General features: G+C 51.9%; 1 protein-coding gene across 2 annotated transcripts in view; it reads right to left on the bottom strand.

The window, feature by feature from the left end:
• The window catches only part of EPHB1 (EPH receptor B1), a 71,222-nt gene that overhangs the window by 22,390 nt on the left and 23,022 nt on the right, over positions 1 to 25,810 (bottom strand). For both annotated transcript variants that reach the window (XM_065845057.2, XM_071812373.1), the window contains exons 2-5: positions 24,990 to 25,054; positions 20,739 to 21,420; positions 3,421 to 3,576; positions 127 to 462 (exon numbers count right to left, since the gene is read on the bottom strand). In XM_065845057.2, the coding sequence (XP_065701129.1) occupies positions 127 to 462; positions 3,421 to 3,576; positions 20,739 to 21,420; positions 24,990 to 25,054 (1,239 nt within the window). The remainder of the gene's footprint in view (positions 1 to 126; positions 463 to 3,420; positions 3,577 to 20,738; positions 21,421 to 24,989; positions 25,055 to 25,810) is intronic.

Consider the following 25,810-nt stretch of genomic DNA (forward strand, 5'->3'; position numbering starts at 1 on the left):
CACTTTCCTGGAGAGAAAGCCTGGGTGCAGGTTTTCTGCAACCATGGCATCCCAGGAGCTTCTTCCTCTGGGGACAGAGCTCGCAACCACAGCGTACAGCTTCAAATCCGCCGTCCCCAGACTCACCGGCTTGGTTGGTGGTGATGTTGACGGAGACGTGCTGCGGTGGGAAGGGGCTCTTGTTGGAAACCCCGTTGACGGCCTGGATCTCGAAGGTGTAGGGCGTGTGTGCCCACAGGCTGCTGATGAAGACCCGGGTCCCCGTGAGCCCCAGCTGCCTGGGGACAAAGTCCACGTTGTCATCGCAGCGGGAGCAGGCGCGTCGGTCCGAGCGGCACTTCTTGCAGACGATGTTGTAGGTGACGTCGTCCCGACCGCCCGTCTCCCGCGGCGGGTGCCACTCCAGGATGATGGACGTCTCATTGACAATGGAGATGACGTTGCGGGGACCGGATGGGACACCTGAGAGAAAGGAGAGCGATTGAGATGGAGGAGGACACCCCATGGTTCTGTCCATCAGTCTACCCATCACCTCCCACCTCAAGAGGGATTTGGTCTCCATGGCTTTGCTCAATTCAAGCTCAGCCTCTGCCCGTGGGCAATACCAACCCCAGAGAGAAGGCTTCAAGGCTTGGGACAAGGACTCCCAATGCCACAAACCCACGTAGCCTCCAAAAAAACCCCATGCGGAGCGCATGTAGATCCACCTATGAAGACAGACCCATTTTAATGATGGGGAGATGCTGAGATAGCTCCAGTGCTCACATGGAGAAGCATCTCAAATAGATTATCGCAGCAAGAGAAACACCACTTAGCCAGCACTGCGGAGAAATGGAGGAGCAGCGGGCGACAAAAGAGTAAAAAATGGAAAGTGGTTATTAATCGTTTCATAACTCGAGCCGGGAGCCCAGGTTTCTAACGGTGTGGAGGAGAGCCGGCATCGCTCGCTGGTTCGCAAGCAGCTCAGATGCTGGATGAGAGCTTAAAATCACATTAAAATCCACCATCGCAAATGCTATGGAAGATGGGAACCGAATGCAGCTCCGCTTGCACGTGCTGCTGGAGCAGGGCCGGAGTCCAGAGGGAGCGATTCAGGAGGAATCCAGGCATCATCGAGGCACAAACATGTGTCTGCCCAGGTCTGGGCAAGGATTTGGGGTTAGCCAGGCTGGCTCCACAGCCAAAACCACAAAATCTGGCTGCTGGGTTATATTAAGTAAGGAAAGCAATTAATTACTCCTGCTGGCTGGGCTCAGTGCTGCACTTCCGAGGAAGAAAAAGGACTTTGCCACCATGGGGGGAGCAATAAAAATGATGGAGGACTTGACCCGCGAGGAAAGGTTAAGAGAGCAAAGCACACTCTGTCTTGGGGAAAAGCATCCCAAAGGGAGCTCTCCACGTTTGTGTGCTGGGGAGCATCGTTAGTGCCTGCAGATAAATTAGCCCCATTAATGTCTGAGGATGGGATGGGCAAGGCGGCTTCATCTGCGTTGGGGTGACACAGGATGGGGAGGTCACCCTGCTCCCTGAGCCTGTGCTACAGATACTGCAGATAAAAGCGTTTTGTTCAAATGCCTAGAAAAAAATGCCTTTAAAAAAGAAAAAAAAAGAATAAAATTTAAAAATTCCATTCGCTTTAATTCTCCAGCTACCAGTGTGGGGTCCTCGCTTTCATGGAGTTGAGGCTCTATGGACATCCCACTGTAGGGCTGACATCCCATTGTAGGGCTCCCCAAAATTGCAGTAGCACATAGTGGAGATGTCAAAGAAGGTTTATAAAAGGGGGACACGCTGGGGGCAGGACACCAGTTCCCCAGGGAGACTCAGCCTGGAGGACTCGCACAGGCTGCGAATGAAAATCAATAAATAGCGAGTTGTTACCCCTCCAAAAAAGCTGCCACCCATCTCAAGGAACCTTAATCCAATCCCCGTCTTGGTACCTTAAGCAGACAATATATCCTCAAGATTTTTTTCAAGAAAAAGGGAGAAAACTGCCTTTTTTCCCTGGCCTAGAGGCAAATCACTGCCTCCCCAATTAATTCCCTCCCCAGGCCAGGGCTGGGGGCCAGACCCGCAGGTATCGCCCTGGGGAAGGGCTCAGGTCCAGAGCAGCATCACGCTGTGATTTAACTCCTCCGACACGGAGAAACCTTGTGGGCGAACAGCTGGCACCTCGAATTAGAGGGCTGTAAAATTAAACGTCGACGAGAAGGAATAAAAATCAGCAAATGAACTTTTTCGTGCTGTATTCCCGTAGCGCAGCGATACTGTAAATCCGCTATGTAACGAGACGTAATAAAGATATATAGATTTATCTGCAGTTGTGCTACCTGCTGACTACCTCCGCTCTGACAGCTGAAAGGATCCAGTAAAATATGCAAATCCTTCCCCTGTTTTTGACCTGCATTTTGGGCACTCCCCAGGGTGCAGAGCATCCTTGCGCTAAAGCTTCTGATGGGCTGATTCAACAGGCTGGAGCATATTTGGGGGGGCGATGCTGAGGTTGAGACTCATGTCCCCAGTGAGGTGAAAAGCACAGCAGCTCTTTATTCTCTCCTGGGCTTTTTTCTCTCCAAAAAGCCAGGTTTGAGGCCGCTGTGCCATTGACGGCGGCTCAGCAGCCAGCTGTGCAGCGATGCGTCGCACACGCCGCCGCGCTGAATATCAATGCTTAATGTAATAAACAACAAATTCAATGGGAGAGGTGGGTTGTGGGGCTGTCCCATTGCTCAGCGTTTGGGGAAAGGGACCTGGGGGTCCTGGGGACAGCAGGGTGACCATGAGCCAGCACTGGGCCCTTGTGGCCAGGAAGGCCAATGGTACCTGGGGTGGGTTAGAAGGGGGTGGTCAGTAGGTCAGAGAGGTTCTCCTGCCCCTCTGCTCTGCCCTGGGGAGACCACACCTGGAATATTGTGTCCAGTTGTGGCCCCTCAGCTCCAGAAGGACAGGGAACTGCTGCAGAGAGTCCAGCGCAGCCACCAAGATGCTGGAGGGAGTGGAGCATCTCCCGTGTGAGGAAAGGCTGAGGGAGCTGGGGCTCTGGAGCTGGAGAAGAGGACACTGAGGGGGAACTCATTCATGGGGATCAATATGGAAAGGGGGGAGTGTCAGGAGGATGGAGCCAGGCTCTTCTCGGTGACAATCAGTGATAGGACAAGAGGCAATGGGTGCAAACTGAACACAAGGCTGTGGAGTCTCCTTCTGTGCAGACATTCAAACCCGCCTGGACACCTTCCTGTGGAACCTCAGCTGGGTGTTCCTGCTCCATGGGGGGATTGCACTGGATGAGCTTTCCAGGTCCCTTCCAACCCCTGACATTCTGGGATTTTGTGAAAACCAAGGGATCGAGACTTCATTCCCCCGCAGTGGGGATGAGTGAGACCCCACCATGTCCCCCACCACCCCCGAGTTGTTACTCACTGGTGCAGGCAGCGGCCGGCGGGTCGAAATCCGCGCGGTAGTAGCCGTTGCGGCAGGTGCAGAGCGGAGAGGCCTCGGAGGTGGAGCGGCTGTTGGGGGGGCACAGCGTGCAGACCCCCGCGCCCTGGCTGGCCTTGAACGTCCCCGCCGGGCAGGCTGTGGAGAGAGGAGAGGAGAGGTGGGGGCTGTGCCCTGGGGAGGGGGCAGAGGGAAAGGGAAAAGGGGAAAAAAAGGGGAAAGAAAAGGGGAGGAAAATGGGGGAAAAAAAGGGGGGGAAAAGGGGGAAAGAAGGGGAGCAAAGGGGGAAAAAAGGGGGAAAAAGAGGAAAAATGTCCCTCTCCAACATCCCAACATCACAGCTCAGGTCTTTTTCCATGCAAAATTTAAATGCTTGAGGTAAAATTTGACGCAACACCCATGACAGTGTCTGATGGGTCCATCTCGTTAATCCCGCGCAGCCTGGGGCTGGGGTTAATCACCTTCCTGAATGGGAACGGGTTCATAAAGGAGAAGATGCTCCAGTTACAGCTTTAATCAGTGCCAGGGGGAGGTGTCATTCATCAGCTGTCTGCTCTGTGGTTAGAGGGGGAAGATGCGTTGACAACTATAGGTCCCTTGTTCCTGCCCCACCAACAAAGGGATGCTCATCCATGCTTTCACAAAACCCCAAGGAAACCCAAGGCTCCAGAAGGCCGCAGCTGTATTTTGGCACAGAGGGACCAGATGTCCCTCCATCCAGCCCCACCACCCGGTCGGGGGTGATGGCTCCTGCCCTCACACACACCATGGTCCCATCTCCGTGTGGCCCCCAGCTCTGCTGTCACCTCCAAGGCACGGCTCGCCGGAGAAACGCCCTAAGTGTCTCATAAACACAGCGATCATCGAGATAATGGAAAGTGCCTCTTAGCCCCTGTCTGCTGCATCAGGATATGAGGCATCTCCGAGCAGCCGCAAAGAGGAAATTAATAGGAGCAAGCAGGAGGAACCACTTTGATGCAATTTCCTTGGGAGATAGTGGACCATCTAATCTTTATTGGAGCCCTTTAACCTGTCATTCAAAACTCATGAAGGCCTCTTGCTCGCACAGCCTTTTCAGATATTAAAAGATGATAAAAAGGGATAAATCAAAACAATATTTTACAATTTTATTATGCAGGAGATCTGCCCCCCTCCCCACCTTAGGCACAAAACCAGCAGCGATGAACCGTCTCTTTCCAACCGCGCTAAGAGCCAGGTGGGGACATGGCATCCCAGAGGGACCAGTCACCATCTCATGCTGCCCTCCATCCTCCCCACCATGGGAGGACATCTCCATCCTTATGGAAGCACCTCATGGGCCATCACCCACTGTGTTGTGCAGACATATAGGACCACCGCACATTGCAGGACATGCGGTGGGGACATGAGGGCCTTGGGGTGACAACTTGGAGATGCCAATATAGACCCTTCCCTGAGCCCCATGGACATGCAAGTTCCCATGGACGCTGCAAACCCTGCACCCTGGAGACACCAAGTTCCACCAGACACACAAGGCAGGAGACAAAACCATATGTGGCCACCAAGACTTGTAGGCGGATCTCCATTGCTTCACCTCTCCCCACCAGCAACTCTCCACACTGTCCCAGTGGCGTTGTGGTCCCACCAGCAAGCGTTAGCATCCAAGAGACCTGCAACTTGTGGGCTCTGGAGCTGGAGAACGTGCTCAGAAACGTGCTGGGTTCTTTGGAGGAATAGGACGGAGAGGGCAGCAGTACCGGGATGGGACACAGGGGAGGACAAGGGGGTGACAGCACTACAGACACACTTAGCCCACCTGGCTGTGGTAGGATGCGGAGGACTTGTTTGTTAATGTTTAATTACAATTAATCCAAGTGATGCTTCATCAAAACACCTGAGCAAAGTACACTCTGCAACCCAGCGCCCTCAGGTTCCTTTCATCACTTCGCTTATCCGTAAATTCCTGTAATCTGCAGGCACGTGCCTCTTAATTGCTATTATTACCAATTAGCTTTTCTCTCCTGTAATTACCCCGTGCTTGCCTCAAGTCCCCCGCAGTTTCAGGGCAGGTTGATGTCCCCTCCTTCCTCCCGAAGCTGCAGCCTCCGCTCTCACCACTGCCCAGGTCCCCCCTCTTTTCGGGGGAGCTGAACTATGAACCTAAAGCCAAAACCAAAGCCAAACCCCACCAAGCCCCCATGGGATTTATGGACACCCGCGTGCTGTGGGATCCATAACCCTTTGGATGGTAAACGCGCAGTCTGGGCGTAAAGGCTCAGACAGAGGGCTCGAGCCCGGGAGGGAGCAATAAATCATGCCACTAACAGCAAGTGCAGCATCTGCTATGATTTAAGGGCCGCTGCAAAAAAGTTTCCCGGAGCTGGCAAGGTCTGGAGCCGCAATAACGCCTGGGACCAAGCGCAGGACAAGGCTCTGCCTCGGTATTCCCTGCAGGAACATGCTCCTTCTGCAACCCGCAACCCTCATCCCTTCTGCCTGGAGGAGAATTAATTGATTGTTGATTGTGTGGGCTGAGTATGATTAATGATGTGCTTAACTATCTATTTTCTCGTGTTTAAGCACCAAGGGTGAGTTTGTAAATGATGAAGCAGGAAAGCCCTTTCCCAGGGTGACGCAGGCGTTTGGAGATGAGATGGAGCATCGCTGCAGGGCTGCTTCAACCCAGGCTTCTTGCAGCGAGATGTCATCGCTGGAGGGGTTTTTTTGGGAAAAAATATAGATGCAAGTCTCTCCCATGCCTAAAGAGTGATGGTGGGGATGGCAGCAGATTTGCAGCACCCCACAGGGCTGGATAACCCCCCAAGAGCTTTGGGGTTGTGGCCAGGTCCCACCTGGCAAAGGCGCCGCAGACCTGCATCCCCATCACCACCTTGCACGGGGTTGGATGTATTATTGAACAAGCAGCGAGGCTTTTTGCTGCTGAAAACTCTGCTGTCTTAACAGCGTGTACCCCACACCCTTATATTTCAGGTGCCGGGGCTCCAAAAAGAGCCGGAGGTAAGCGGGACCTGTCTGCTCATCCAGCCCCAGGCAAACCGCCACCAACAGACCAGAGCCTCAGCACAAAGAGTGCAAGCGCGGGGGCATCCAAGCGTTTCATTTTTCAGAATAAATCCTCTCGGATAACGCCTGGAACTTGCACTTTTTAATTACTCTCTCAGGGAAGCTTCAGTCAAAAAAAAAAAGAAGAAAGAAAGAAAGAAAGGAGACATCTCTTCTGTATTAACTCGCTGTAAAGCTCCCTGGGGATGCAGAGTGGCATTTTTTCTTTACTGGGTTTTAAAATACGAGCTTCTGCAAAGAATGAAAGACTTCAGCTTGCGATTCCCCACCCCGGCTCCCTTCACTCGCAGAAACGCAAGGCTGCACCATCTCATCATTCCCATGGCCCCGACGTCACCGCTGGGGCACAGTTAAACACATTTGCTGGGTTTTCCCAAATTCATGCTCGTTTTGGGTGCCCGTTTGGGTACAACACCTTTGGAGAGCAAAACCTGTGTCTTTAAGCATGTGCCCATGGTCATGTCAGTACAGCAGGTGATGAAAAGATGGCTTAGAAGTAATAGTGCTACACAAGATGATGGCCTTAAGGAAGATGGTGGCATGGAGAGGAATGTCAGCCTCAAAGGCTCTAGAAAAGCCTAGAAAATCCAGCCTTGCTCCAAAAAGACATGTGGCTGGCACCTACCAGCACCCCTGGGAGATGGGCAGCGGGGAAGGTGCCCTCTTGGGTTTGAGGACACCGTGGGTCGCAAAAGGAGGAACCACAGCTTGTTGCACTTGCAGCCCGCTGGAAACGGATTCAGGGCCATTTCCCCACTTTCTGCAAACAATTTTTCATTAAGAGAAATAAAACTTGTCTCCTAAACCAAATACTTTGTGCACGAAGCTTACAATTTTGGATGAAAACTAAAAAAAGAGAGGAGACACTTGCTAGAAACCCCCTGTACATTCTGCAGATGCTTTTGACACAGAATATAATTATCTTTAAGCACACCAAAAAAAACCCTATCAATTTTTCATCTTTCCAAATGACGGGTATTTTAGCGGCAAGACCATGCAGGCAGCGCTGAGGGGACCGGTGGCACCGTGTCCCCGGGGGACACACGCACCAGGCTGCAGAGCCCCAGTGTCACCATGGGCTGTGACACAACCGATGCTTTTGGGTTTGCATCACTTTGATGTGCTGATGACACCAGGGGTGCAGTTTAAGGGGAAAAAACCAGCAGTATCGGGCAAACTGTCACTCTCATGTCACCGGCGGGGGCTGCGATGTCCCCATCTTCAAAGGATGACAAGGGTGCCCTCATCATCCCCTCCGCAAACATCCAAGCAGGGAGCAGGCGCTCGTTGCCAGAGATTTAATTGCATCCCTACTTGATGCTCTCCCGTCATCCCTCCTGCATCTCTCTTGGGGGTTTGTTTTGTGGGTTTTCTTCCTTTATTTTGACTTTCTAATGATCTGATTCCCTTTCACATCAAGCACATAAAGCTGTTCTCTGGAGAGGAGGGGAGGGAGGGTACCCAGAAATGCCCCATCAGCCACCAAACATCATTTTGGTGCAAATTTCACCAAACGCACAAATTCCCACCATTTCAGATCACCCAGAGCGCTCACCCAACCTAATTACAACCAGCACCGTCTCGTCGCATTGTTTCCCTATTTTGGGTTCTGTCGAGGTAGAAATCCATGAGATAAACACGAGTTTCCCAGAGCCTTGGTTCGCATCCTGCGGGAAATGGGTCTCGTCTCTCCCCAACGTGCAGAGGGAAGAGGCCCCGGCTCCTCGTTACACAGCCAGTTAATTAAACCAGCCCTTCACCTCCGGAGGAATAGGTTTAGATCTGCCTTGGGATACATGTAAATTAAAATCAGCGGCTGCCGTGCTTGGCTCGCCATGATTTATTCGTGGAGGGAAAGTCAAATTCAACGTGGTTTCTCCTTTTTCAGGGTTTTTGGGTTTGTTTTTGTTTTCTCATGGATGGGAACCAAATCGAAGCGGGAAGGTGTGGGGCAGGATTTGAAAGGCACTTGGGTTAAGAAGCAGCATTTCTCCTCCAGGAAGGTGGACTTGGGAAAATTAAGGGTCTCTGGCTGCAAAAGAGCTTTGATAACAACTCTTTAGCTGGTACCTGACCCTAAAGAGTGGGTTTAAGCCCAGATTAAGGCACGACAGAAGCTGGGTTTGGCTCCCTGCTGTGGCACCCACCTTTCCAGGCTTGCCCATTTAAGCAGCACTCTGGGCTTGGCTGTCCCTGTTTTTCACGGCTGGGGGGATTTTGGAGGTCTAAGGAGGAAATCTGTCCCAAATCTGTTTGTTGGATGACAACGGGAGCGCACAGGCCCTGGGCAGACGGTGCCGCGGGGCTGCCAGCTCGCTCCAAAACGGTCAGCAGGGCAGAAAAATTAGACAAAACAAAACAACCAACTTTCAAGGTCACTTTTGCAAATCACTTTTCACCCACTCAGGTTTTGCTTTCCTTTAGTTTCCACCTTGTACCGGGCCGAGGTTGCCCCATCTCTCACCGCAGCTCTGTCTGTCAGCAGCTGCCGCTCCTTTCCATAAACCAGACGGCAAAATAGTGATGCACACTACATAAATATATATAAAATATAAATAACAACGACCTTCTGCTCCAGCACTTTTGCACAAGAAATCGGGGTGAAACACGGCTGGTGCAGCTCATGGAGACCCCCAGCCCATCTCCATTTCTCCTCAGTGTTTCAGCTCTTCCCACTAGGAATTAAAGCATCACGACAGAAGGAGGCATTGCAGGGAAGGATGAGGCGCGCACTGCCCCTCCGAGCACCCACTTTTATTGACCAAACACTACATAATTTGATCAAACACTGACAATTCATCCATATATGCAAGGAGGCTTACAGTGGAGTGACCAGCCCCGTGTGCCCATAGCGGTGATTGGCACCAGATGCTTCTCATCATCCTAACGCTGCCCAAGCTTATTATTCTGATTCAACCAATGAAGGGGGATGGAGTTCTTGGTGATGATTTGCGGCTATTTAGCCTCCTTATACTCTTCTTTAAAAGCATATTTAGCGGCCACAGCCTCTTCCCTCTGGCGGGGCTGCCAGGATGGGGCTGGTTTTGTCACCACCGGGTTTGTCACCACTGCTCCAAATCCTGAGGGGCAGCGGGGCCGGGAGCTATCTGAATAGTAGCCACAAATTAAATGCCACGACATAACTCTCCCCAGGGATGAAAGGGGAGATTGATTTACCGCTAAACAGACACCGATGTCCAACCCCCTATCCCAGGCTTCCCCGCCCCGACTGGCGCTAGACGAACATTTACATCTCTGCTGTACATTAAAACCAGAGCTCAGGGCTGGGAGCAAGCCAAGAAATCCATCCTACACCAGTGACGAAAAGCAATTTAAGGATAGGATGAGTGAGCGGGGCAGGAGCGGTGCTGGCGAGCTGGACGGCACTGGGAGCAGAGCAGGAAAGCAGAGCTCTGCCCAGGGGTTTCAGATGCTGCCCCAGTCCCACCGCTTCACCCATTTCTGAAAACCGGGTTGGTTTATCAGAGCTGGGTGCCCTGTCTTAACCACAAGCACAGCCATAAACTGAATTTCAGGAAACCCTTGCAACCCAGGGCAGGTTTGGTTTTACTGAGGGGGATACAACTAAAGCTGAGCTTAGGTTGGCTGGCACCACTAAGGCAAGCGATGCTCACGGGCCACCTTGGCGATGCTGTTGTATCACAGTATCACAGTATCACAGTATGTTTGGGATTGGAAGGGACCTCAAAAGATCATCTAGTCCAATCCCCCTGCTGGAGCAGGAACGCCTAGGTGAGGTCGCACAGGAAGGTGTCCAGGCGGGCTTTGAAAGTCTCCAGGTAAGGAGACTCCACCAACCTCCCTGGGCAGCCTGGGCCAGTGCTCAGTGCTCAGTGCTCCAGTGTGTCAGATCACACCGGTTCTGGTCAACGGGGCCAAGCAGAGGGGACCACCAGGACAATGTCACCTGCAATGAACCTCCTGATGAGTTTGGAGCAAACAACTTGGAGGAGGGGGGATCAAAATTCAGGCATGTCCCAAAAACACAAGCTCCAGAAGATGCTCTACACCCACCCCAGGCAGCAGGCTCAACAGAGGAGACACCGAATGAGATTATTTCCCCTGTGAACCGCAGCAATGTGAGACTCCAGGGGTCGATGGACATGGGCTGGAGGTCGTACGCAAGAGTCGATACTTTCATGTACCACTTAGCACAGCGTGTTCACCCCTCAACACCCTCGATAGCTCACGCTATCGAGCCACCGACCGAGCAAGGAAAGCGAGCTGCCACCAAACTCATGGTGGGTCTATCTCAGGGAGCAGCTCTTCCCCCAGGTACAGCAGTTAGAAACCCCTTGGAAATTATGCTGAGCCATTCTGGGGATATTTCAGGAACCACCGATGTTGCTCTGCAACTCCAACGCCTCTTCTGATTGGGAAATCGGGGTGGCATCTGAAGCACAAACCCCTCCTGCCTGGGAAACAAATATCTCCCCTTCCTAAGAGCAACTAATCAAGCACTTTTTCCTCCTCATGCCACGCAGTGTCCCCTCCATCTAGAGAACATCAAGTGCTTATTAATTACGTCTGAAGCGGTTCTCATTAGTGCTGATGCTGCAAAAGGTTGAGTCACCCCTGGATGGGGCTGGGGGAGTTTTAGCTATGGGGTGGGGACGTGGACATACAGCCTCCTCGTGGCCGTGCCACGGCACTGGAGAACATCGCGCCTTGGGTGGCACTGGAGTGGTGGGATGTCCCACCATGGAGCGGGACCCTTCCCATCCCAGCAGAGATGAGCCCCAGGGGCTGCGGTTTGGCTGATTGCTTGAGGACCGTGCCAAGGAATGGATTCGGCAAGGGAGGATGGATTCGGCAAGGGGAAGACGTCCCGACCAAGGTGCAACCACTCTCCCCACATCCCTCACCGACCACAAGAGCCTCACGCATGGAATTAATTAGAAAAGTAATTAAGAGAGCTCCCCTGCGAATATTTATAACAGAACGAGGCATAATTACTATTCCTCGGAGGAAAGGCACCTCCATACCGGCCACGGTACCACCCAGGGACCGGTGGCACCGACTGCTCCCATTGTCACACATCCCAGTGATCTGCCACCATCATCCCACGAGGCCTCAGCAAAGCTCCCTTTCCACCCCGGGGTGGCACTTTCAGCAGCAAAACGTATTTTCGGCAGCCAGGTGCAATTTACTATTATTTCTATACATGAGCATCACATCCATATATTTTGTGCAATTTCTCTCTTTTAATAACACCTCCTTTCCCACCCACTGCCATTGACTTGCCCTGCTCCTGCCAAGCGGCTCTTATCAGCCCTAACCTCCGGGAGCCAGAAAACACCTAAAAAAGCAATTTCTGAAAGTTTTACCCATTTCCCTTCCACTTATTTATTTTTCCATGCCCACACTCTCCCCCTCCACTCTATTCTTGACATTTTCCAACCCAAACCATTCCGTGATTCTACGAGCCCTGCACCAGCTCAACCCCGTGCCATGGCAGGTAACCTGCTCAAAAAACACCAGACTTTGGGAAAAAACTTTCTGTAAATGGCATGACCAAGCTGGCGCTGTGTTGGTGCCACCACTGGGGACAAGACTGATGCCCAAGGCAGAGGCTGCGGGGTGGAGAGCACCCAAAATCCCAGCACTAAGAACCAGCAGTGTCTCCCCATCAACAGCAGCAACAACTGGGGAAAAAGAAATAGTAACGGTCTCCTCCATCCTCAACATCTGCTACGCATAAGTCAAAGCCACCCGAGATTGCGGGGATTTACTGTACAGAGGCAGCTCTGGAAGCTTTTCTTAGCTGGGAACTATAATTTGCACCTTGGGCTCTCTAAGAATAAGTTGTCTTAAATAATAATAATATGTGATGAAGAGCTCGGGAGCGGGTGGGATGTGGAGACGGGAGGTGTGCGATAGCTCCAGGTCTGACCCTGATGCCCCCATCCCAGCCCTGCTCACCCACCGTGTTCAAACTGATGCCTATGGCAAAATAGGGACGTTTGGGTTTAGCCAGACGATGACCGACCCCAGCAGCGCCCAGAGAACCTTCTCGCTGTGCCCAGCACCATTTCAAGCTTTTGAACAGAATCCCCATTTTACAGCAGAGCAAAACCCACAAGCACCAAAATAATCCTTGTTCCCAAGGAGGGTGACAGGCCACCAAGGAGACACATGCCAACATGCATCAACCTGTCCCAAAGCTACAGCCAAAGCAGGTTTATTGAGCTAATGGTTTGAAGCACCTTGGTGTTATCACACCTGGATGCAGGTAGGTAATATAATAAAGTAAATAATTAAAAAATCAGATCAAAATATGCCAATATCAAGTCCCACCTCACAGGCAATTTAGCATCCAGGCTGCAGACCCAGCAGAGTCAAGCTACGGTAGAAACTAAATTCCCCATTCCCCTTGTATATTAGTTCCCCAGGTCACCTCTGCTTTTACGGATGAGTTTTAGACAGCAAACCCCAGAAAGCAGCGCTGAGGTGGGAGCCTCGTGCCCTGCGCTTTGCCACCTTCACCCCAAAAAGCAAGGAGAGGGCGAAGCTTTGCCCGCACGGACCAGAGCATCACGGTCAGCGATGGCCACGGCCACACCGAGCATCAAGGTGACCAGCTCACAGTTCCCTCATCCTAAAAAACCCACTTTCACAAAACAAATATCACACAAGTAGGGCTTAATGTGAAAAGTAAGCGATGCGGTTCACAACCACTTTTAACATACTGGGGGGTGACGCCCAGGGCATCACTCCATTTGTCACCACGGGGGGAAAATTAAAACCTCAATAATTTGCACTGATCTAGCTTTCTTTTTCCCCTCCATCCTTCCTCGACTCGTCCCACCAACTCCACGGCTTTTTCACGGCTTCTATTTACACCACGCACTAAAACACCATCAGCCAAGGCCTTTTTCACAAAGCAGGAGACCCACAAAGCCCGAATGCAACCCCAGGGCACAGCTCCCAAACACTGAGGGATGCCAGTGAGTTACTGCATGGCTTGCAAGCGGGGAAAACCTCTTTTTTTCCCTTTATTACCTGCCAACCACAGTAAAAAACACTCATTTTTCTGATTATTATTATTACTAACCAGCTAGGGTAAAAAAAATCTCCATTTTTAATTATTATTGCCTGCTGCAGCACAGCCCCAAACACAACTGAGATGCCCATCCCTTGCAAACAAACAGCAGCAAAACAGCACCGGCTGGGGCTGTTCCCGAAAGAGCTCTCCTGTGACTTTAAAAAAAATAAAGGAAAAAGTTATAGAAAGGCTTTAAAACTCAGCAGGCTGAGTCAGTGGCTTTGCCAGGTGCTGGCGGTTTGCAAACAGGGCTGGAACAATGCGGGCGCCCGGATCCAGCGCTTCCTCCGGCTCTGCCATTGTCCTGGAGAACAATCCCGGCCCTGGACGTGATGCTGCTGGGGTGGGAACCCGGACTGGGGACAAAAGGGGAGGTTAAAAACCCGGGTGGGTTTTGTGGGGATGCTCGTGGCCATGGCAGCTCCTCCAAGAGCACGTTTTTCTTCCTGCTTTAGTACTGGATGATCTTTTGAGGTCCCTTCCAATCCCAATCACATTCTGTGATTCTGTGATACCGCTCAGAAATTCTCATTATAAACCAGGGAGAAATACATAAATGGCCCATGGTACAATTTGAGGAGGAAAAATATAAAACCACCATGCAGAAAAATCAAACCCTAAGCGACAGCTCAGGGGCTGCTCCGTAACCCCTCTGAGGCCCCTGCTCACCCCATCCCCGGAGCTATTTCCAGGTTTCTCCCTCCTTTCTGCTCTGGAGGGGGCTGGATGGTGGTGCTGAGCCCCTGGACCCCACTGGGGATTTGGGGGGCAGAGCCAGAGAGCAAGGCCTGGGCCTCTCCAAAGCCACAGCCAGGACAGACAGACAGACAGACAGTCCTTCCCCATCGCCGTGCTGGGGGAGAGAAAAGGGCTTGAATCCACCAGAGGAACATTTTGGCTAATAACATCTAATTAAGACTTCCATTAAAACCCAACACACTCCTTAAAAAAAAAAAAAGAAATTAACAAGGTTTTCCTGGACATTTCCCACACAAAATTATTACAGGGGTTAATGGATGCCTTCATTAAGGCATAATTTAAGAAAAATCACACTTTTTTTTCCGTTTTCTTTCCAATTTTCTTCTTTTTTTTTTTTGAGGCGTAGCTATTCAAACTCTTCTCCCCTGCAGTGTGGCCGTGGTAAAACTGGGCTGCCTGTTCCACCCAGTGGCAGAAGCGGGGAGATGGTTGCCAGGAGAAGGCAAAGCCCCTGCGACAAAGGGGAGCATCGCCCCGTCCCTCCAGCATCGCCCCGTCCCTCCAGCATCGCCCCGTCCCTCCAGCATCGCCCCGTCCCTCCAGCATCGCCTTGTCCCTCCAGCATCGCCCCATCCCTCCAGCACCGCCCCGTCCCTCCAGCATCGCCCTGTCCCTCCAGCATCACCTTGTCCCTCCAGCATCACCCCGTCCCTCCAGCACCACCCTGTCCCTCCAGCACCACCCTGTCCCTCCAGTGTCACCCCATCCCTACAGCGTCACCCTGTCCCCCCAGCATCACCTTGTACCTCTGTCATTACCCTGTCCCTCCAGCATCACCTTGTCCCTACAGCATCACCTTGTCCCTACACCATCACCCCGTCCCTCCAGCATCACCTTGTCCCTACAGCATCACGCTGTCCCTACAGCGTCACCCTGTCCCTCCAGCATCACCTTGTCCCTACAGCATCATGCTGTTCCTCCAGCATCGCCCTGTCCCTCCAGGACCAAACCCTGTCCCTTCAGTATCACACCCTTTCCCTCCAGCACCACCCCATCCCTCCAACGTCACCTTGTCCCTACAGCATCACCTTGTCCCTACAGCATCACCTTGTCCCTACAGCATCGCCCCGTCCCTCCAGGACCAAACCCTGTCCCTCCAGCATCACACCCTTTCCCTCCAGAACCACCCCGTCCCTTCAGTGTCACCTTGTCCCTACAGCATCATGCTGCCCCCACAGCATCACTCCGTCCCTCCAGCATCACCCCAGATTCGGGAAAAGCTGGGAGAGCTGTCACTTCCCAGCACAGTTCGGGAGGGAGACAGGGCAGGAAACCTGATATTGTGCAAAAACACATTAAAAAAAGAGGAAAAGGTCTGTTTTGAGCAAGGTTTTTGACTCGGCTAAACGTGGAATAAAACACCCCGTGAATGTTTCGGCTGTTGCTAAAGTGCCCCGGCTGTGTGGATGCTCTCACTTGGGGCTAAAAGCAGATTTTTGGATGGTTCTTGTGGCCCAGGCACCCAAGCGATGCCCAGGGAGGAGCAGCCCCAACACACCGGCCACCCCATCCTGTGCCACCAAACAAGCTTCTTTAAGGAGAAATACTTGAAATCCTACTTGAAATCCTACTGCCAAAACATTTTTGCTTCAAAACCAGAGAAGGATGCTCTTCCCAGCGAGCTGGGATGGCTCAGCTCCGCTAAAGCAAATCCAAGAGCAGGGGAAGTACATGGACCAGCAGCATGGAGAAAACAAACAACAAAAAAACCCCAAACAAACAAACACACACACTAAAAAACCCAAAAAAGGGCCTTTCTGCAGGCCCTGCAATACAAAGGCACAGGCAAAGAGAGCAAAGAAAGCCAGTTCCCAGCACAAGCAACAGTTTGAGTGGGAAAACTTCAAGTCTCCCTTTTTTGAAGAGTTAGCAAGTTATTCTGCTAACGATCATAAAATGCTTGTAGTTATTATTATTTTTAAAAAATCACTTTATAAATTCTGCGCTCTGCTATTGTTTGCAGCCTCCTGTGATGGATAAATGGAGGAAATGGACAATTATCACCAGGGCTGCTGGGCGGGAGGGGAGGATGACAGGGGAACCGGCACAGGGCTGCTTACTGCTGGACTTTCCACTGGTGGGACGTGTCCTCCCCGCTGCCCCCTTCCCCAAATCCAGCCCTCCACACACAAGGCAGGAGGGAGGGACAAATGGAGGAAGGAGATAAAGAAACCGAAAGGATGGACAAGGCCAAAATAAACCCCCCAGCTCTGGTGCATCAGCCAGCAGCTGAAGCAGGGCTGGGGGACTGGGATGCAGGGGATGCTCGGGATGCAGGGGATGCTCAAGATGCGGGGGACACTCGGGATGCAGGGGATGCTTGGGATGCAATGGATGTTCAGGATGCAGGGGACGCTCGGGATGCAGGGGACGCTCAAAGAGCAGCCTCTGCATTGCAGCCCAGCTTTGATCTTATTTTGTGAGGTTTTTTTCTTTAATTTTGCCATCCCCGCTAGCTCAGATTTCCAGCTGTTGCGAGCACACAGGTGGGTTCATTATCCTGACCATGCTATGGCAGAAATTTGCCAGGAGGGGAAAATGAAAGCGAGACAAGCCCGGGAAGCAGCCAGACCGCTCTCTCGCTCCTTCTCCTGTAGTTTATAAATACAAAGTAAAAATTCAGCATAACGCTGATTTAGACCCCAAAATTTTCCTTCACTTGCTTCTCTGTGAAACTGAGTTATTGCCTGGTACTGGGAAGGCCAGGTTGATTCCAGCAGACACAAACTCAGTGCCCCATCCTCAGAGTCCAAAGGGATAAAGGCTGAGAGACCCACAACTACTGTCATTGTCTAGTGAGGTGTTACCTTGCCATCATTAGGTTTCAGAGTGAAACACCAGCAGATAAAGGGTTTAATAATTTTGCTGAAGGAGACGCAGTGAAATCGACCCAGCTCATCCAAAGTCTTGAACAATTTCCTCGGCCTCCCAACGATCCCCACTCCTGCTTTTCCTCCCACCTCGATGATGCATTGAACCTTGACCACGCGAGGAAGCCATAAAGCAAGGCAGAGCAAGACGAATGGATTTAATATCAACCCGAATGGAGCACAGGCTATCGCAACCCAATGAATTATTCATTTTCGGATTCAATACCAGCCTCCATCTCGCATTGACCCACAGCTCTGACGGGCACGAGGTGATGGAGAGGACGGGGCGGGCAGTCCCGACGGGTTTTCGGATACAACGGAGAGCAACGCGGTTTCGTGCCAGCCAGGAGCTCGGCGCCAAATCCCAACCAGCAAACACATAAAGCGGCAAATCGATATAGAAAACCTCCCTCCATCTCATGGAGGGAACAATTCCCCCCGTGACTGACGGTAAAACACAGCGGCAATCTCTTCGGGCTTCGAGATGCCCCTGATGAACACCGCACTCTGTCTGCGCCTCCCGCAAGCGCCTAAGTGCCGATAAAAGCCGGGATTAATGAGTCCCCGAGCGGCCCCGAGCTCGGCTGTTAGCGCAGACCTGCTCCGGTCTAACAGCCCCATGATGGGCACAGCCGGTGTCCCAGGGGTGCAGGAGCTCAACAATCCAACCCTCTTCTTTTCCCCACTGCTGAGAAATTAAGCCCATTTTCTCAGCCTTAAAATACCGAGGGATTTTTTAATTATTTCTTTTTTTCCTTTCCTTGGTGACAATTCCTGCAGGTTCATTAAGTGGTTCATCTCAGGCTGACGAAGGCTTTGAGACAATGTCAGGAGCACGTGGCTCCCGGCAGTGTCCCAGTGAGGCAGAGCCAGCGGGAGAGCACGAGCCCTTTGACGGAGCAAAGACAAGGACGAAACCCAACAAACCATCATTTCTAAACCTCACCATGTGCCACCTCCTGCCCACAGACCTTTGGGAAGGGCTGCAATGGGCTCAGTTCTTCCCTCCTGGTCTCCAAAGTCCACGGGGATACAAGGAGAAGCTTTATGGCAAAAAGGTGCACACAAACTCCCAAGAAGCTGGAGTCCAACCCAAGGTCAGATTTTCCAAAGTCCTAACAAGGAGCGGGAACACAGCCAGAGACATCGCCACGGGACAGAAAACTCAGCAGTTGCCCAAAGCACAGGGGTCTGCTGGGTGCAGCTTTGGTGGCATGAACGCATCATGAGCAGTTTGGGTGTTGCACGAGAAGAAGAAACAAAAAAAGCCACAGGGACGGGTCTAACACCAACAGTTTTGCTCCTGTGCCTCCCGTGTCCTGCTGTCCCTGTCCATCTGTCCTGCCCAACAACAAGAGCTGGGTAAATGCATCATGCTCCTCCCGAAGCACCCAAGACCTTGGCCACATCCACCACCCCAGCCAGTGGCAGGTAGAAAGGTCAACACCACCAAAAGCTGCCGCAGTTTTACATTATCACCGTTTCCCTACATTTCTGGCAAAACATTATTTCCCAATGCCAGTCTTTAGCTAAAATGATTATTTATGTTTTTTCCATGATGAGAAAATGTCGTTTTGCCATAAAACCATGTGCGCTTTCCGTTTGTTTAGTCAACAGCAGAGGAACGTCTCGCCAGAAACGCTCTGTTTTGCGAAGAGTCCTCCCTCCAATGGAGCATCTCAAGGACAAATCACCTCCTGTGAAACTCAGAGGAACCCACTGGTGATTCTGCTCGACGTGAAATCACACAGATGCTGGTGGTTTCCCAGTTTTTGGAGCCCTGGCATGGAAGGCACCACCATCCCCACCCTGACAAGGTGGGAATGTTTATTTTCACACTGAAAACTAACACACGCTCCCAGGTTTAAAGCAAAAGAACCAACCAGTTTGTCCACAGCTTGAATCCCAGGCTTGCTATTTGCATGTGTCTGGAATTACAGGCCACCATAGTGGCCACCCCATGGAGCATCACAGCCAAGCCTGGTGCCATCTGCACCATAAGAGGTCCAAGTCAGACCTCCTCTTGACACGTCCTTCCCCAAAACCTGTGCTAAAGCACTTTAACATAACCCTTCGAGCTTCTCCTTCTTCCCAACCCTTCCTCAACCTGGTGGTGCCCATTTTCTATTTGAAAAGCGCCAACAAAATCAGGTTAGTTTCTCATGCAAAACCCCTCCCTCTTCCAAGCAGCGTGCGAAAACAACACCTTAATTTGGGAGAGGAGAAGGAACGGGCAGCAAGTCAAGATAACAGAAAAAATAAATAAAATAAAATAAAATAAAATCCTCCAATGGTATTTGGGAAATATTCATCAGAACGGCGAAAGGAGATGAAAAGCAGCAAGCGCCATTTCCATATTCATAAGCCCGCGCTGCAGAGGACTCCAGCAGGCAGCAGCACCCTGGCGGTGTGGCTGGGGAACCCAAAATAAAACAACAAAAAAAATCATTTCCAATTAATGCCAAGAAGCAGAGCAGCTCCGCTGCAGCCGGGCCCGACGGCGGCCGCCCGGCTCCCGCAGCTTGGCCGGGGAAATAACGAGGCAGATGAAAGCGGCTCGGGTGGCGCTTTGAAGGCAGCGGATCAGACGGGAGGTTCCCCACGAGCACCAGCGTCCCAGCCACGCTTTGGCTGCTTGCCGAGAAGCCACGGGTTGCCCACCGCTCCCAAATCCCGCTCCCAAAACTGCGCCAGGGCATGTTCAGAGCCAGTTTCAAAACGGTTGTTTCCCCGAAACAGCTCGTTTGAGGACCAACATTTTGTTAAGCTGTCATGATTTAACCCGAGTTAGTAATACAACCATGATAGCCGCTCACTCACCCCCTATCCCTCCCAATATGGGAGAGAATAGAAAGAGAAGGGAGAAAATCAGATTCAGATAAACACAGTTTAATAAAATAACAAAATACTAATACACTACTAGTAAATATATATATAAAATAGAAATAAAATATACTCGAGGCGATTCCTCATGAACTCCGTCCACCACTCAGCAGCCAGTCCCAGGGAGCCACACTCCAGTCCCGAAAAGAGGTAAAAAGGAAAAAGGCAGAAAGACTCAGAGGTCTCTGCAAAATGGCAAAAAGCCGAACTAAACGTCCCAAACCAAAACTCCCCTGGCACCAACAAAAAGAGCAAAGGAAAAAGTGCACGCAAGAGAAAACGCCTGAGAGAGAGAGCTGGGAAGGTCCCCACTCTTCTTACATATGGAGTATGATGCTAATGGGCTGGAATACTCTGATTGATCAGTCTGGGTGTCAGTCCAGCTCTGTCCCATCCATCCCCCCTTCCTCAATGCCTCACACCTGTGGGCAGAGTGCTCAGAACATCCTTGGCTCTCAGACATTAAAATTAAGAACATGAACTCTGTGCTGGGGTGTTACCTCTTGTTCTCAAACTAAGCCCAAATAATGAGAGTGCTAGCTATGAAAAAGAAAGGCTTCTAACTGCATGAAGAATATTAACTCATTTTCAGTCAAACCAGCACATAAGCAAAGCTTGAAGACAAACAAGAGCACCTCGTTAGCCAAGGCCAAGCTTACCTTTGCAGGCCACGTTGTTCTCCGGCTCGTAGCCAGCCTTGCAGGTGCAGCGGCCGATGGGGACCATCCACTCGCCATCCCCGTTGCAGTACAGTTTGATGGGCACGTCCACCTCCTCGGCGTTGGGGATGCAGGTGCCGCGGGCGGTCACCAGAGAGGTGCTCTCCGCTCCCGTCATCGTCTCCGGGAAGATGGCGAAGTTCTGCACCACGCTGGGGCACTTCTTGAAGAAGACCCTGACAGACAGCAGAGACATGCAAGCCCCGTAGTCCTGGAACGCCAGGTAGAAGCCGTTGCGGGTCAGGGGCCCGAAGCTTCTCACTTCTGTGTTCACCTTCATCAACCTGCCACCAAAGTCCACCTGAGAGAAGCTCTCGTCAGCAGCAATGGTGTCCACTTTGAGGTAGGGTGCCTCTGTCCAAAAGGTGGACTTCTTGGTGGCAATGACAGAGTCCGTCTCGTAGTAGTAGAGGTTGAAGGTCTCCTTGCAGGAGCCGGGGACGTTGGGGAGGCTGCTGCAGTCCCGCACCGTGAAGCGCATCTCGGTGTAGATGCGATGAGCCCCGCGCCGGTTGATGAAGGTGGTGAGGAGCCAGTTGTTCTGGTTGGGCTCGAAGACATTGCACACCTGGTAGGTACGGATGGTGTTGAGGTTTTCGTCGTAGCCGCTGACTTCTTCCCACTGGGGAAAGAAGGGAGAAGCGATGAGAGGGGGACAGAGGGACCAGTGGTGACCCATGAACTCACCCTGCACAAGGCAGGGCTGGAAGGAGAATCCCAAAGCCCCAAAGGGGACTAGGAACATCGTCAGGGACACACAACTCATGCAGAAACACCCCTTGGGCCAACATCAGAAGAAATCCTCACCCTCTTGCCCCTGCACGCCTCTCCCCACCTGATGCTAAAACATCTTTTCCATGTGGGCAACCACCTTAGTTTCCCTGAGAAGATGTAAAAATGAGATGAAAGCTGGTCCGGGCACCCCAAGATGGCAAGGAAAGCAGTACATGAGGCTATGGCTTCATTAGAGCCCGACCAGCATGTGGGCTGGAGAGCGAGCCTGACCCCGGGCTCTCGGCATGACAGGATCATTTTCCCCGGCAAAGAAAACTAACTAAATAAAACATTACCGCCACGGAGAGAGGGAATATAGATTTGCAATTCGATTTATAGAAGGGCATTAATATAATCCAGGCTACAATTTCAATTAAGGGACAGCGGCAAACTGTGAATAGTCTATGATGGCATTAGAGTCCTACAGACAGATTTACAACCTCATAATCCATTCATTTTAACTAATCCATGTTTACAGTCTCCTCATAACAGCATTATTCATATGGCAATCTTTAAGCAGCAAGCTGAATATCATGCATAATTTCCAGGAGCGATGCTATAGCAGCACTTGTGTTTATTTGTGCTTACGTGAGGACACAACGGCAGAGGGGTGACACCAATCTGCCCCGGGGTGTTGAGTCTCCCCAAAGAGCTGATGCATCACAACCAACCCTACAACCAGATCTTGCCCTCTTCCATTTTCTGTTAAACAACCACCTTCCTCACCTGGCTTCTCCCCTGGAAACCGCAGCCCTGATCGCAGGTTTTAGTTTTGTTTTCAAAGCAGGGTTCTCTACACGCTGCCAACAAGCGCAGCAGGACGTTTGCTCCCGGGTCCACCTCCTCGGCTCCGCTCAGTTTAAGCAAAGATCAGAGCTCAAGTTTGCGCGCTGTTGTTGAGCAATGTTTACCAGAGCAGCAATCAAACCTCACGCATCCAGCCGAGCGCTCTCCTTTCTCATCCCACGCTGCAAAAAAAACCCTCTCCACCCTGGGTAAGATGTGTGGATTCAATGCCCTTTCATTACCAGACGCCTTTTCACATCAGGGTCCTCCCCGAGCAAGGGGGTTGCATTGTTTCTATTCCCACTTGGGCTTTGAATTCCGGCCCTGCCATCCAATTAACGTCAGACGAGTTCTCTTCCAGCGCTCGTGAAAAGCCACTTGGAAATCTCGTGAGGGTTTGGGGCCGGATCCTGATGCCTCCTTGGGTTGAGCGCTCCTGCAACCGGGCCCTGAAGAGCAGCAGGTCCCCGTGACTGAAAGCCCCCTGGTGACATTGATGCTCTAACAGTGACAAATGCATCATTTTGACAAGATCCCGCTAAATCATTCACAGAGAGCCAGGGATTAAGACAATGTTTTCCTCCATCTCCGCTGAGATTTAAAGCACGCCCGGTGAGGAGAGCAGCAGGAGAGCTCAGGTCCCACCACGGCCAGTCCCTGGGGACCATGCCAGACATGGGTGATGATCTGCAAACCCTCCCTGGACAAGCCTCACACGAATATTGACCGTTACCACCAGACAAGCCAAGGAACAGCACAAATCTGCCCTCAAATATTTGTTGTGAACAGGACAAACCCTGAAACCCAGTGCTGCGACGGGGCCGCTTGTAAAGACCACTGCACGCCCTTCCATGGCTGGGACATGATGCCTGCAGGGGTGTTCGCTCGAGGAGTCCCAAATGCACCTTAAGATGCTCCATATCCACCCATCAAAGCACCTGGCGGTACTCAAAAAAGCCCAGTCCACAAGCAAGGGGACTTCACAGGGGAAGTCATGTACTCCAACATGCGCTACAGACTAACTCTGTCTTTAAATAAAGGACTTGGTATTTTAAAATACTTTGTCGAAGATCTAAAATATGCTCCTGTAAAGGAGAAGACTCACCAGTAACTCTGAGAGGAGCAAGAGACAGAGGATTAATGCCTGATCAGCACACGGACAGGCTTAGGTCACCCGGCAAGGCAGGGCAGGGGCAGGGATGGGGAGCTGCGGTGTGCAGAGGGATGCGGGGATGCGCAGAGGGATGCAGGGATGCATATGGAGGGATGCACAGAGGGATGCAGGGATGCATAGGGAGGGATGCGCAGAGGGATGCAGGGATGCATAGGGAGGGATGTGCAGAGGGATGCAGGGATGCATAGGGAGGGATGCGCAGAGGGATGCAGGGATGCATATGGAGGGATCCGCAGAGGGACGCAGGGATGCATATGGAGGGATGCACAGAGGGATGCAGGGAAGCACACAAAGGAATGCAGGGATGTGCAGAGAGATACAGGGATGTGCACAGAGGGATGCAGGGATGCGCACAGAGGGACGCCCAAAGGGATGCAGTGATGTGCAGAGGGATGCAGGGATGCGCAGAGGGTTACAGGGATGTGTGGACTGATGCAGGGATGTGCAGAGGGACGCAGGGATGTGCACAGAGGGACCCAGGGATGTGCAGAGGAACACGTGGATGTGCACAAAGGGATGCAGGGATGTTGGCTGGGAAGAGGCTTCGCTCTGCCGCTCCGCAGAGGACGAGACTGCTGTGGCCTTACAACACAAGCTCCCTGTCTGCCTTGCCCGGGTTTTCAGCAATAGCAGCTGCGGGCAGCTATTCACGCAGTCCCTCACATTTTGCCAGCATTTTATTTGGGCCCAGATTTTTCTCAACCAATTCAAGGGCCTCTGATGTGCCTGGAGAGGATTTTGCACCCGCTGCATGTGTGGTTCAGCTCTGGTGCCGCTGTGCAACCTCAATTCTCTGGAGGACCTGGCCAAGACAGTCATGGCCTAACAAAGCCAGGGGTTGGCATCCTTCCCCTTTTTGTGCCACGTCCTGGAGGCCACAGGGACGGTCCCTGTGGCTGTCCCCATCCCTGCCCGTCCCACCACAATGCCCATCCATCAACCCACATCCCTCCCACCACCGCTCCTCTCCACACCAACTCCATCTCTCACTTTCCCTGTCAGGGGAATGTGAGTCAGGTTATTTTATGCTTCCATTCCTCAAAGGCTCGTATTATATAAAAAAAAGATGTTTTAAGTGCCTCGGGGTGTTTTGTTCCTCATTACTTCATAAAAGTGACATTAATAGCCAGGGAAGAGCACTGCCGAGTGCAATTACAGATGATGTTCCAGGTATGAAAGCTGTTTTGAGCTTGCTAATGCTTCCTAATTACAAGCCTTTTGGCACAGGGAGAGGAAAGGCGTGAGAGAGGGGACAGAGAGCGGTGACAAGGCCGGACCCTTCACTTGGGAGAAGGACAGGCAGGGGGGAAGAGAGCATAGGGATGGAGGAAAGCTCCATTTTCACCAAGATCCCAGGACGTTGCTGCTCCTGCTGTGAATTTCCCAGCTCCCCAGCAGTGTTTCAAGAGGAATAACATGAACCTCGCGAGATGACATTTGGATCGAGGGGCACTTACCCCCGAGGGAGGGTTGGCGGTCCAGCCCAGCTCGGCCGTCGCCGTCCGCGTATCCATCAGGGTTTCTGAGGAAACACAAGAAAAGCAAAGCAGATTAGTTTCTCCCCATGTTTTTGATGACGTTATAAGCGCGGAGCCACAGAAAAACATTCGGTTGCCTTCAGGGAGCGCGCATCCGATCCTTGAAGTTGCTCAGAAATAAAGCAGCAGGTGCCCTAATGCATCTAATGAACCAAGGGCAAGACAAGAGTCGACGAGCTGTACCACAGCTGACTTTTCCCTACTTTCGTTCTTTAAAAACAAAAAAACGGAACACACAACAAGAATAATGGCTGGAGTAACAACATACAGAAACAGATGGGGAAAAATCCTCCAGGTTTTATTTATTTGTTTGCAGCAAGCAGACATGCAGATTGATTTCCTCGATTCCCGTGTCTCGACCAAACAGGGGATGTGTCACTGGCGGCTGGCACGGCCGAGCATCCCCCGTCCCTCCGTGGTCCCAGGTACTCAGGGCAGTTTTGCAGTGCCAGGAAAAGGGGCCCAACCAGAGAAATAAAGGTCAGGAAATAAAACTCAGCCCAGGAACACGAGCTGCTTTTAATCTCTCCACACCCAATCACGGTGATCACAAGCGGGAAACGAGGCTCCTATTAATCTTCCCACCCCTCCCTTTGCCGCTGCAGGAGCGTGACCGGGAACTCCCTGCCCTGGCACCAGCGATAAACCTTTCCCCCTCCCAAAATCCACCACCCAGCCTGGCTCCCTGGGGTGAGCAGAGGCCAGAGACGGAGCAAAAGGCTGCAGGGGGGGCTTGCAAA

This window comes from Patagioenas fasciata, chromosome 9, assembly GCF_037038585.1.
Source record: "Patagioenas fasciata isolate bPatFas1 chromosome 9, bPatFas1.hap1, whole genome shotgun sequence".
NCBI classification, from domain to species: domain Eukaryota; kingdom Metazoa; phylum Chordata; class Aves; order Columbiformes; family Columbidae; genus Patagioenas; species Patagioenas fasciata.